Source organism: Zeus faber (genome assembly GCF_960531495.2).
Source record: "Zeus faber genome assembly, chromosome: 15".
In the NCBI taxonomy this organism is placed as follows: Eukaryota; Metazoa; Chordata; class Actinopteri; order Zeiformes; family Zeidae; genus Zeus; species Zeus faber.
This window is the reverse complement of record NC_137194.1, coordinates 14,631,353-14,644,856: the sequence shown is the minus strand read 5'-3', so window position 1 is coordinate 14,644,856 and position 13,504 is coordinate 14,631,353. Positions and strand designations below refer to the sequence as shown.

At 46.1% G+C, this 13,504-nt stretch overlaps 2 protein-coding genes across 2 annotated transcripts; both read left to right on the top strand.

Annotated features, from left to right (window-relative positions):
- Positions 1 to 5,824: 5,824 nt before the first annotated feature.
- Positions 5,825 to 10,629, top strand: ddx20 (DEAD (Asp-Glu-Ala-Asp) box polypeptide 20; the record flags this gene model as incomplete). Its single annotated transcript, XM_080015919.1, has 11 exons — positions 5,825 to 6,020; positions 6,140 to 6,234; positions 6,891 to 7,059; positions 7,151 to 7,265; positions 7,437 to 7,579; positions 7,675 to 7,813; positions 8,041 to 8,099; positions 8,218 to 8,300; positions 8,417 to 8,522; positions 8,948 to 9,049; positions 9,185 to 10,629. 11 exons carry the CDS (start codon positions 5,825 to 5,827, stop codon positions 10,474 to 10,476), a joined length of 2,499 nt encoding a protein of 832 aa, XP_079872045.1. The 3' UTR covers positions 10,477 to 10,629.
- A 564-nt stretch (positions 10,630 to 11,193) lies between these two features.
- Positions 11,194 to 13,003, top strand: LOC307241188 (D(1A) dopamine receptor-like; the record flags this gene model as incomplete). Its single annotated transcript, XM_080015224.1, has 2 exons — positions 11,194 to 12,261; positions 12,848 to 13,003. The coding sequence occupies 2 exons, from the start codon at positions 11,194 to 11,196 to the stop codon at positions 13,001 to 13,003; spliced, it is 1,224 nt and encodes a 407-aa protein (XP_079871350.1).
- Positions 13,004 to 13,504: the final 501 nt, after the last annotated feature.

Here is a 13,504-nt window from a genome sequence, read left to right as displayed (position 1 = left end):
TGATTTGCTTGGTCGTGGTGAGGTCTAGTTTAAAAATACATTGAACCAACATGTAGGCTTCAATATGACTTACAAGTTCAAAACGTGTAAATAAATGATATCAAGCTTTGCAGGTGTCCTCCGGCTTCTCACGAGGGTTCAAAAGTTTAAAAAAAAAAAAGTCAAGAAACCCCTATTTCCACCTTATATCCGATAGGTTTGGGCCAGGATGAATCCAAACATTCTGTCACCTGCTCATTCATCCTCATGGTTCATAGATCAAGGTTTGAGTAGGTCGATTGCTTTGACAATTGTTAAATGAATTCCACACGGGTCAAGTAGTCATTGCTCAGCTGCTGCTGCTCGTCTCTCACCTTCTGAGGACAGCTGCTGGTATGCACCAGACACCATGTGACCGCACAGGGGGAACTCGTCATCCTTGGCCTTCTTTCTGCCCAAGTGGAAGATCCTGATCTTGGGATGGAGGCACATCAGGACAAGCAGGAGGAGAGACAACTGTTGGAAGGATCTGCTTTGTAATAATTTTTCTTTGAATCACAGAGGAAAATCTATTACCACCAAACCACATTAAATCTGTAAAATTAGAGAGAAATAGAAGTGACATCCACCAAAAGGCTGCCAAGAGTTAAACTTGCAATATAGGATATAATGTGTAAAGAACATCCCCCTTCTGCCAGAAAGAAACAAGCACGGGGACACATTACACATTTACACACTGCGTAGAATGAGTTCTCAATCCAGGCTCTTCTCATGCGTGGTGGCCCAAGGTGGAAGGTTGATGTATGGTCTGGTTGTTTTGAGCCTCTCGTGTAAGTCACTTTGGACAAAAACGTCTCATCAACAAATACATTTAAACGTAATGTAATGTAATGTAAACATTATGTCATTTGGCCAGAAGGTGGTTCTATTTAGTGACTAATCTCTGTCCTGGACTGTACAGTATTGGCCTCTACTGAGAGATTTCCAAAATGACTAATCTGTTATGAACACTCTGTATTCAGAACAATTAAACAAACAATACATGTCCAGGATGCATTTTTCAATGGAATATATGAAACATAAATTCGAAAAGCTGCTATATGAAGCAACCAGAAACACAACACAACAAGATGGACTGCAATTAAATGAGAAAAGGCCAAAAGTGTTTGCAATTTTTGCATAATTGTCATGACTTTACTGTAGGATTTTTTTATTATGACTTTTATTATGAATATGAGATTGTGTCGTTGCAGTTTTCCATTGATACCATGTCCCTCGCCCCTTATTTTCAAAACGTCTCTGATACTTGTGCATGACAAACATTGTGACAAAGGATCGGAATCCATAATTACAAGACATTCCACTCTAGCAATTGATTTTCTTACTGAACATGGCACGTCAGACGTTCCGGTCTCTCGTGTCACTGCAATTTTCCATTAATTGCATTGGCTCCCCCACTTCTTTTCAAAAAGCCTCAAGAATCTGACAGCTGGGCGTCGACGTGGTGCAGAGGTCGGCAGGGCGACGCCCGCGGGGAAGAAGCTGAACCTGCCGGTCCGGGAATGGAGAGTCTTGTTAGAAATGGAATTACGTCTTTTAATTGAATCCCTGCTTTTCTTTTAAGCTGTCGTGGAACTATAGATGGTATTATCGCTATTATCGTTTTACGTGTAAAATACAAACTGATGGGAAACAGTTTGTTTCCACGTGCTCTGTAGCTCGGGAGCTTAAAGGGTGGTATTATTTTTCTCGTTGCCATGTCTGTGTGCAGTTGTTTTTGGTGTTGCCGTCTGTGTTGCTACTACCTTCAGACTGTAACACCAGGCGAAAACACGGAAACACAGCGGGATAGCTCTTTCAGGGTGCTATCCAACAGGTCGAAATCGGTCAATTTGGTCTTTTCCCTGAATGCAGAACAGGACTTATATCCGATTGAATGGAAATACTTAATGGAAATACAGTAAAATATCCAATATTTCGTAATCGCTGGTATTACATTATATTGTATGTCAAACACAGTGTCACATTTTGAGGCATTTTTGAAATAAGGGGGGATGGCTGTATCAATGTGGGAATACACACAATGAGACCATATAGTTTGACATAAGTCATAATAAAACAATTGCTTGAGTAAAATGTCTGATACTTAGTTATATTGTTTGTCGTGCACAAGTGTCAGATTGTTGAGACATTCTGAAAATAAGGTGGGGGAGTCATAGAAACAACGGAAAAAGCTGCAATGACACAATGAGACCTTACAGTCTGACGTGCGGCGTTCAGAGCTTAATGATAAAAATGTAATATTCATAATAACAAAATCTGGTGAGCGTCTTTAAGGCTCAAATGCATGCGTTGGCTGAACGCAGTCGCTAAACTAATTCAGTTTTTTTTCTGCTGTGGACTTTGGCAGTGTGTGTTTGATAATTGATTAATTTCATTTTAATTCGATCATCTTTGTCATCCATCTACCTCTCTCTCCTCTCTTTCCCACAAGTCTCCCTCTCTCTCTCTCCTCCTCTCTCTCTCTCTCAGCCCAGGGGAGGGAGTGGGAGGCAGAGTTGGTTGTTTTAGTGTCGGTGAGGGTGTTGACATACGTTCACTGATCCTGCCACACGCACGCACACACACACGCACGCACACACACACACACACACACACACACACACACACACACACACACACACGCACGCACGCACGCACGCACGCACGCACGCACGCACGCAGACGTGCACACGCACACAAGGGGAGACGGACACCGCAGAGAACACACCCGCAGAAGAGAGGACAAAGACTCCAAAACAAAGATAAGGTATAGAAACACGATCACACGGAACTAAGGCGGAAATAAGAATAACAGAAGAATAACATGAGAAGAAAGAAAAAAAAAAAAAAAAACAGACATAAGAAAAACAAGCAACTAACCACGAACGACGCAGGGGAAATGGAGGAGAGGATCCTCCCGCCGCTACTACCACAACCTTCCCACCAGAGGGCGCTGTCCGGGACGTGAACTGAGTTGATTTGAACAGCAACTTAATAAATAAATATATATATTCTACTTATACTACTTCTTACTTTTTCTTTGCTGGGCGGCTCTTGTACACAAGAGAATTGAGCTGTAAATCTCCGCTGATTTTATTTTTATTTTTCACTTTCACTTTTTCCACTTTCACCCAGCTCCGCACGAGACGTTCCTCCTCAAACCTGCACCCTCGCCCCAACCTCTCGGCCTTTTAGAAACAGACACACATGCTGTTCCTCTGTCTCTGTCTCTGTCTCTGACTCTGTCTCTGTCTCTGTCTCGCGCCCGAGGTGTGATTGTACCGTTATTGGGCGCGTGTGTCCACTGCCATGTCAACAAAACACTGGAAGCAACAACAACAACTGAGTTCTTGTCCTAGAAGCTGACGCTGATGCTGCAGATGCAGTCGAAAAAAAGGAGAAATGCTTCAAGATGGTTCCTGGTTCTGGCACGGGGGTAACATCTGGGTGTCCCGCGCTGAGCACACTCTGCTATGTGGATGGATGTGGAGATATAATAATAATAATAATAATAATAATAATAATAATAATAATAATAATAATAATAAATAAAATAAATAAACAAAAAAAACAAAGTGTCCAAAAGTCTCCGGCCAAAGCGAGCTCTGTGCAGCAGCCTGCGTCGTCAAAGGTTGCGACCGCGATCGCAATTCCTCTTTTTGTCCTTTTCGATGAAACCTTTTACCATCCGATGAACCAGGGTGGTTCAAACGGTCCGTGAGCTCCAAAAGGGGGTTGTACCTGCAGGACACACCCCGCCGGCCTTTGACGGACCCCAGGGAGCGGGAGAGGGGGCCGCGCAGGTCAAAAGTTCCGTGTCGGAACAGTGAGTTGCCGCCGTTTGGGCGATTCAAATTGAAGACGTGTGCGATCCTCCCGAATGGGCCTGAGGAGCAGGGGTGAGGCGTGAAGCTGCGTGAAGCCTCGCAAAGCTTCATGTCGTCGTAAGCCTCTTCCAGCGCCAACGGCACCAAACCACGGCTTAGGCTCATTTCACGTCGCATCACCGCTCGTGATGTAACGTGCCATTTCTGACCTGTGACATGACTCCTTCTGTTAGGGGGGTGGAATCCCCAGAACCCATCGTTCTTTTCTGCGGGCGCCGATCCGAGGTCGCCTCGGCGTCTTCCCTCCCGTCGGCTTTGGATTGGGATGGAAGTCGTCTTTAGGTTTGCGCCTCATTCCCGACAGCGTTGTACTTACGTGTATCGTCCCTCGCGCCGTAGATACCAAAATGCACAGGTTTTAAACAGGTATTCACATTCTGGACTCCCCCCCCCCCCCCCCCCCCCCCCGTTTGCCTTCGTGGAAACCATGGCAACGTGCCGTAATCGATTCTGAAAGCCAAGGGAGTGGGTTGGTTACGGTTTCACGTGTTCATTTTGGGTGATGACTGCGAAAGACAAAACGGTCAGACTCCACCAAAATGAGGAGAGTGGTCGATGCCGTTTAAAATGTTGAGACGCCGAGGTGCATCACACGCTGCATACGCATCAAGTCGTTTGATTTTGTTTTTTTTCCCCTTTAACAATGAAAGCCACAGAGTTCATAGGATGATGGATGCTTGCTTGATTAATGTTGCTACAGCTGCCAGAGTCTAATAAATCACACTGGTGGCGGACCAGCGAGCCTGCTATAATAACACAATGAAGTTTGAATCTACGTGTAGTGTTGTGTATGAACCTTGATAGCTCACTTTCTGAGCAATCTATCATACGTACTATATATTTATATGTGGCCAGAATAGAATGTTAAATCTGGACGGACATCTCACATGTCACGTGTCATTAATAGTGAAAAGCTCAAAAGTATTTTAGAGTGTAAAGCATCCATGAAAGGAACATTTTAAAATAGTTACATTCCACTTTACTTCATTTATTCAATTTAGAAAACATACCATCAAAAATCTCTTACAGTGAGCACATTGCTACACGGATTTTTTTTTATACTTTTATGTGCTGTTTTTTGTGCAGCCAAATTGACTAAATTGACTAGCTGTGAATTGAACATTCACGATAACAGTTACTCAGAAACAGAGAAGGACAATCTCTGAAATGATATGAGCTCTTGCAGTGATGAAGAGGCACAAGTGAGGGTTTTAAATATGCAATAAAGCCAGACGCAGCCTGTCGAATAAAGATGATAGAAACCACATTTAACTTGTGTATATTCTGAAACATTATTGGGCTCTTTTTCATTGTCCTATAAAATCTACATATTTATGATGCATTGAACAGAGAATAAATGTGTGGGGATGACAGGGATGTTTTTAGTTTTCGGCGCTTCAATGTACCAAATAAAATACGATATAAAGGATATCGATTTTTAGAAATTATTATATTTTTTTTAAAAAGCCACTTAGGAATACAGACGCAATCCAATTGGATTTTAATAATAGAAAATTAGATTAAAAAAAAAAAAAAATTAACCAAATGAACTGAAATTAAAAATCAATAGTCAATCAGCTAAGACAGTGTCAGAGCTGCCCTCTGGCGGTGGATACAGGACATGGCAACAACGGTCAGACCTTGCGTACAAAATGACCATTGAATATGACCATGAATAGTTGATCAGGTGATAAAAAAAGTTGATTTGTCATTTGTGGTGACCGGACATAAATACCAGACCAGATATATATATATATATATATATATATATATATATATATATATATATATATATATATAAAATTGTAAAGAGTCTGTGGTTTAAATACCTTCTGACCACCAGGTGGCAGTAAAGAGCGGGATGTTGGTTCCTATTTAGTCGAGCCGACCTTTGACCTGTAAACAGTCGATCCAAGATGGCGGCCTCCTTCAGGAAAGCCGCACACGATGTGGAGACGCGAAAACGCACCGATGATGTGTTGTTACCTGCCGGAATCGACTTTAATTCGTTGCTTTTGTCTCAGCCGGTGCTGGAGGGACTCTCTGCTTCGGGATTTCAGAAACCATCACCGATCCAGCTCAAGGCGATTCCTCTGGGGCGGTGCGGACTCGGTGCGTCACCGGCTGGTTCTCGGCGTCGTCTGTTGGGGTTGTCGGTCCCAGCAGGTCCTGTTGCTCTGCGGTTCACGATTCTGTAAATCATGTTCTACATTTCCTCTCCCTTCGCTTAGATTTGATCGTCCAAGCGAAGTCTGGCACAGGGAAGACCTGCGTGTTCTCCACTATTGCTCTGGAATCTCTGGTCCTGGAGAACGCCACCGTTCAGGTGAGGTGTTTTATTTAAAGTTCAAATGAGAAACACGTCACTACTATTACTATAATTTTTTTTTTGTGGATGGAAGTAAAATAAAAAGTCAAGGTCAGGGTTCGCACACCTCCTGGAAACCTGACATTTTGAATAATGCAGTTTTACAGTCATGGAATCTGGCCAAATTGCCTGAAATGTCCTGGGAAACCAGAGTTGTCTTGGAAAAGTTGTATTCAGTGTGCACAGTGCAAGAATATTATTTGAAAATGAATATTTATATATTACAACACTTGTTTATACGATTTTAAATTTGCTCCTACGTGTTTTGGCTGATTACTTTTTTTCAGGTTGAAATTGTTACGCTGCAACTTTCTGAGGTCAGAATTTTCAATGTGGGTGTAAGTTGTCCCACCCTAACAGATACAACAAAATTGACAGAGTCAGGGAGATGCCTGTACACCCTTCTCCAGAGAAGTAGCAAATATAATAATAAAAAAGTGAGTTGACAGGGTCTTTAATGTGAGATTATGTGGGTCCTGAGTAATTTCCTGGAACAAGATTTCTTGAAGGGAGTTGGAACCCCGATGTCAGTGTAGTTACTCAACTTCGTCAAACATTAAAAAAATAAATAAATGTTTTACCGTTCATCTACTTCCTTCACTATTTACCTGCAGGTTTTGGTGCTGGCACCCACACGGGAGATCGCCGTGCAGATCCACTCGGTGGTGATGGCCATCGGCAGCGCCATGGAAGGCCTGGAGTGCCACGTCTTCATAGGGGGCAGATCTGTAAGCCAGGACAAGGTCCACCTGAAGAAGTGTCACATTGCAGTGGGCTCCCCAGGTGAGTGGGCGTGGAAAAGGGAGTCATGACGAGATGAGACACTTATGCATTTTATTTTGTTTAAAAAAAAGCAACTCCTAATCTTCACCAGGTCGTATCAAACAGCTGATTGAGTTGGGCATGTTATCTACGGCCAGCATCAGGTTGTTTGTTCTGGATGAGGCGGACAAATTACTGGAGGAGGGCAGTTTCCAGGAACAAATAAAGTGAGATGATCGGTACATGATCATGCATGTTTGTTCAAACACATTGGAAATCCATTTGCAATTACAAGAAACTACACACATCTGCTATTCTTTCTTGTTCTGTTTTTTTTTTTTTTTCTGTACTGTACACACATGCTGAAACTGACCTACCTCCCCTTCTTGCCTCTCCAGTTGGATTTTCTCATCTCTGCCAGTGAACAAACAGATGCTTGCGCTCTCGGCCACCTACCCAGAATCCCTTGCTCAACACCTTGCGCGCTATATGAGGGAGCCCACCTTTGTTCGACTCAATCCGAAAGACCCAGGACTGAAAGGTAAGCGTCCTTTCATTGTGATCTGTAAATGGCCTAGCTTTTACACAGTGGCCCAGGTCAACATGGCTTTAACTAAATCTGATGTCTGTGGGCAGGTTTGAAGCAGTTCTACAAGCTGGTGCAGTCCCATGCTCTGCCTCACAAGGTTTTTGAGGAGAAGGTCCTGCATCTACTAGAGCTGTTCAGCAAAGTGCCTTTCAACCAGGCCCTGGTGTTCTCCAATCTGCACACAAGGTAACGCTCTTGATTAGTTTAATTCCCTCCTCAAGTTTAAGGACCAGAGATGGGGGGGGGGGGGGCAACAACTATTAAACGCAATAATAAAACAATCCTAGAACATTGGTCTCAAATAGTTGAAAATTGAATGATCATAAAAGGGGTAAAGATAGTAAAAGTACATTTTTCATTTCATGGGAGCCTTAATCCTTTTGTGTTTCTGTCTCTTGTGTGCATCCCCACAGGGCTCAACACTTGGCAGACATCTTGTCTTCTAAAGGCCTTCCTGCCGTCTGTATCTCAGGTGAGTTAAAGTTTTGGTACATCAGGTAATTTTCTTTCAAGTAGTTGTTTTTTTAAAATGGTTTGGTTCTTTTTGACGTCTTATGATGTGATGGGTTTGTGGGCTGTTATCTCTGTAGGTGGGTTGAGTCAGGAACAGAGGCTGGAGGCCATGTCCAAGCTGAAGCAGTATCAGTGCAGAGTGCTCATCTCCACGGACTTGGTGAGACGCACACAATTCCTCTATTATCCCCTGATGTATTAAACAATTCATAATAAAATGTGTTGGGTTCCACTCATACCTTTTGAATCATCTGTTTTTCACCCCTATTCCCTAAGACTTCCAGGGGTATCGATGCAGAGAAGGTGAATCTGGTGGTAAACCTGGATGTTCCCCAGGACTGGGAGACCTACATGCATCGCATTGGACGGGCCGGGCGTTTCGGTAAGTATCTCCTGACGTTTTATTACTGTGGCAACATGATCCATCATCCACTTAAATTTGGGCATTCTCTCAGGCCGTCTCCTGATTTGTTATGGATTTGAGACAATGGTTGATCAAGAGGATCCATTATTTGTCTCCCAATTAATCAGCCATATGTAAGAGTAGCTCTTACTGAGCCCTTCAGTGTTGACCAGTCAGTCCCATCAGCCAAGGTCAAAAGACTCTTGACCATCTGTGTTAATTATAATTAGAACTTGTTGCATGTTGTCCTTGAAACTCTGTTTCTAACTTCTCTTGAAATTACTTTGTGTATATACTCTATGTGGGTGTTTGTACACCATCTCAGGTGTGCGTTACGCCCTCGCACACCTACTCCCCCTCTCCTGAATAGCTTCTCATGAGCGGTGTGCTGCTTTTGTGGTTAGGCACTCAAGGGCTGGCGGTGACCTACTGTTGCCATGGTGAGGAGGAGAACAAGATGATGGCCATTGCTCAGAAGTGCAGCCTGAGTTTATGTGCCTTGCCATGTAAGTCCTGTCCCCTCTGTCAAGAGTATTAATCTAAGATTAGCATTGGAACGCCTTTCACGTTAGGTTTCTTTCTTTCAGACTATTTTAATAAATATCTGTTGTATTAATGACGTTCATCCTCTGTCCTCTCAGCCCCCATAGAGCCCGGGTTGATGGAGGAGGCCTGTGACTGGGGGGTCAATGTGGAGGCCTCCATCCCAGAAGACATAACCCACTTGTTTCCAAGGAGAGAGAAAAGGAGGACACAGCTTAAGGCTGAAGCTCCAGTCGCCGCAGCCGCCTCCAGTGACCAGGAATCTAGCTCTGCTCACCTAAAGGGCAGTGGCCCAAGCCAGCCCAGGGATTCTCATCATAAACCCAGGCCAAAGATGACCCGGAAGGAAGCCAATCCCGAAAAGCTGCCTCCGGCCAGAGATCTGCCCCTCCCAGTGCCTGTGGCCCCCCATGCTCCCACTGTGAAGGAGCAGCAAGAGGCCTTGCCGAAGATCAGTCCCCTGAGCTCCTTCAAGCGTCAGCACTCGGGCTTCACGACCTTGGAGGAGGCAGAGCTGGACTTCCACAGTTTCATTACCGAGGGCTTGGGGAGATCTGTGGAGGTAATTCGTCAGTTCAAAGGTCGTGGAGAGGAAGCTGAGGATTCCACGGCTCAGAATGGACATCAGGAGTCACAAATGCTCCATGATTCCGAAGATCACACGCCCGCACGTAGGCCCCCTTCACAGAGCAGCGTCCGCTCCACAATACACATAAAACCTACGGTAAAGACGGAGGCTGCCCGTTCCCCTCAGGGATCAAGCTCTGGTTCCTCGAGTTCCTCCTCTGACATGGAGGAGAGTCAGACGGGTGGAGGCTGTCTGCAGAGCTCGGATCAGAGTAGAGGAGCTGAACATCAGAGTGTGCAACAGCGTAAGACCGGAGCCAAACCAAAAGCGGATCCCGCCAGAACCCAAGCTCCTACATCTCGTCCTCCGGCAGCTCTTCAGCCGACGCCTCGCGCCCCAGAAGCGAGTGTGCTCTCGCAGCTTGACAGCACTGAGCTCACTCCGGGTGCTCAGTGGAGCAGCTGGAAGAGCCAAAGGGCAGCGGCACAGACTGCCGGAGACGAATGGAGAACGAATGGAGTGATGAGACAAGACAGCAGGAAGCCCTCAGATAAGAGAGGGAGGGAGCGAAGGGCGGGAAGGCATGAAGTCATGGTAGCGGACCAGCGAGAAGGGGAGGAAGAAGAAATGGGCGAAGTGGAGGAGGGTGAGCTTTCAAATACAAGCTACTGGAAAGCCTATTACAGAGCTTGGGAGGATTACTACGCCTCCATGTCCCTCGCTCCCCAACATGGCTACCACAGATACTATAGCCAAGCCCACGACTGGATGGCAGCGTATCGCATGAACACTGTGTACGTCAATGAACTCCTCAAACGCTGATTCATCCATGTTTCGGTCAAAATTCTGAGGGCTTTAGTTATTCCATTAGGTTATAAATGTCACGTATGTTTCTTTGAGACACATACGAAAGTTAAAGAAGTTCACCCCAATCATGCCTTGTATACATCTGTGTATTTCCTTTCTAATAATCAATAAAAAAGAAAAAATAACATTTGTTTCAAACCCCTTTCTGTCCTCTGAATTCATGGAGGGCCTTGTATCTATTGTTGATTTTACTGTTTTACTATACTTTGCTATAACACAGCACCTTTTGAAAGCTCGAAACACTAAATTGTATTTCCCTTTCAACAAATGTGAGGTTACCCTTTCCAGGAAGGTAAAGTGGAAATGGTGTAATTTATGAATTTAATGCCGGACAAACTGCAAGGTCAGACTGAATAACACTTGACACCGTCCTGATTAGGTCTAATCAAACCAGGGCTCCACCATTCTCCCAATCAGCACGAGGGTCCTCGAGCGAACTTAGCTTTAACTTCTGGGCGTCAGTCCGGTGTGTTTCCCAGGGGAAGGACACAGCACTGGCTGGCTGAGACAATCACATGTTCTTAAGGAGAGGAAATGCTGTTTTGTTCAGTTCATCACTTTCTTCTCCAGATGCAGCTTCGCGCATGAGAAAAGCCCTTTGTCCTGCACTCCAGTGACTCCGATTTATTTAAAATGAAAGAAAAGCAGATCTCTGGTCCATATACGGTCTAAATGATGGAGCTGAGCGCCTTTCGGAACGACACACCTTTGCATCAGGACGCGACACGCGTGGCCAGGAGCTTCCTGGCATTCGACTGCGTGGTCCTGACCCTGACCTCCGTCCTGGGCCTCCTGGGGAACCTCCTGGTGTGCTGGGTGGTCTCCAGGAACAAGAGCCTCCAGACCTCCCACAACGCACTCCTCGTCAGCCTGGCCGCCAGCGACCTGCTGCGCTGCTCCGTGGACGCGCCGCTCCTCCTCTCCTCCTTCCTCCTGTGTCACGGGGGGGTGGAGGCGCACACCAGCTGGGCGTGCGTGTCCCTGTGCTCGGTGCAGAGGCTCTCCTCGGCGCTGTGCAGCTGCGTGCAGCTGCTCACGCTGGTGGGCATCAGCGTGGAGCGCTTCCACGCCATCGCCTTCCCGTTCCGGCTCAGCGAGAGGAGGAAGGAGGCGCGGATCCGGGTGTGGATCCTGGCCTCCTGGGTGTGCGGGGTCACCCTGGCGGTCATCTCCGTGGCCCTCTCCTCCAAAGGGGCTCCATTCCACACGCCACGCTCCGGATATGCTTCAGAAGACAATCCACCCCAGTACTCGGATCCATTTGGGGTGTACGTGCTGGTTCCGGTGTGGGGCTGCTCCCTGACCCTGATTGTTGTTTACTACGTGAGGATATTCAAAGTGGTACGCCGTCACGGGAAGCGGGTGTTCGACAGCGGGGTCCAGCTCAGGTCCAGCACCTCCGGACAGGTCCGCGGGTGGCTGAGCTTCAGCGCGGCCGCGCAGCGCATCGGTGCGCGGCGCGCCCACAGCTCGCTGTCCTGTGTGACGCGCACCGGCCGCACGGTGGTCACAGTGGTCACGGTGGCCGAGGCCGCCGGCTCCGCGGCGGCAGTGCGACCCCCGGAGATTGTGGGCGCGGTGTGCCTCCTCACACCCTTCGCCAGGGAGCGCGGGAAGAAGCGGCTGGAGGGAAAGCTGGCGCAGCGCTTCGGATACATCATCCTCGTGTTCACCGCCTTCTGGATGCCCATGGTGCTCTGCCTGCTGCTCAACATCACCTCGTGGAAGGACAGGATCCCAGTGAGTACCCTGTGCTGCAAGAAGCACTCTTCTTCTCAGCTTGGAAAACAACTCTCGGGAGTATCACACTGGTCTTTAAAGTGCCACCTTTGACCTTTTAAGCATCAGTAAACTACTTGCTGTAAAAGGATTCAAAGTGAACGTACTGGTCATATCCAGTGCCCTGACATAACAATGCCTATAATAACTTATAATAATTTTCTGCAGACGCTGAAAAATAGGTACAGCCATTTTCAAGGATATCAACTTAATGACTCACTGATGTGCAATTCTAAGTCAGCAGTTTGATAGACCTATATAAATATAAATTCCTACAAACTAAAAGATACACGACTGTGTTAGAAATTTATCTTGAAACGTAGTGGAAGACAATCGAGTTTCTGAAACTGAATATACAATACAAATACACTTACATTATACACTAAATACACAAAAAAAACACACTTACATAGGATAACAAAGTACATGTACGTTGTTACTTTCCGCAACTGATGAGTACAAATGCAATAACCCACACAATACATGTCACCATTTTCACTGAATGTATTATAAAGTACAAAAACCCTCTGTTCCCCACTTTCCTCAGTTCATAGTGGAGCTGGAGATGTCCGCCGTGGTTCTGACCTGTGTCCCGGCAGCAGTGGATCCTCTCATCTACACCATGGTGACCCGGCAGTTCTGCTCCGAGTTCAGCAAGATCCTGTCCTCTCTCCCCGGTTGTCCACTAAAACTGAGGGCCTGATCTTGTAGTACTGTCCCTACCGAGCTAACACTGGGGTGGATGGATCATTTGGTGATTTGTAACTTGTACATCTGCATAAAACTCAAATGCTTCAAGCTTTGACACACGTCACTACACTCTGTGTGTGTGTGTGTGTGTGTGTGTGTGTGTGTGTGTGTGTGTGTGTGTGTGTGTGTGTGTGTGTGTGTGTGTGTGTGTGTGTGTGTGTGTGTGTGTGTGTGTGTGTGTGAAGAATGAAGCCCACAGAACTTTGTATTTATGGCAGATATAGATGTTTTATCAGGCGTTTCACAGTTGGGACACAAGACAAGGTCATAAATAATATCCAACACCTGACAAAATACAACAGCAGTAGTCTGAACAACGACAGGTGCCAAAGGAGGGCAAAAGCAAAGAGGAAAAGAGAGAGGACTGAGTTGTTTAAAAGAAAAGGCGACCAAAAGGAGCGTAGGCAACCGACAGAAAGAGAACAAAGACAAACACAACCACAGACCTCCCTTT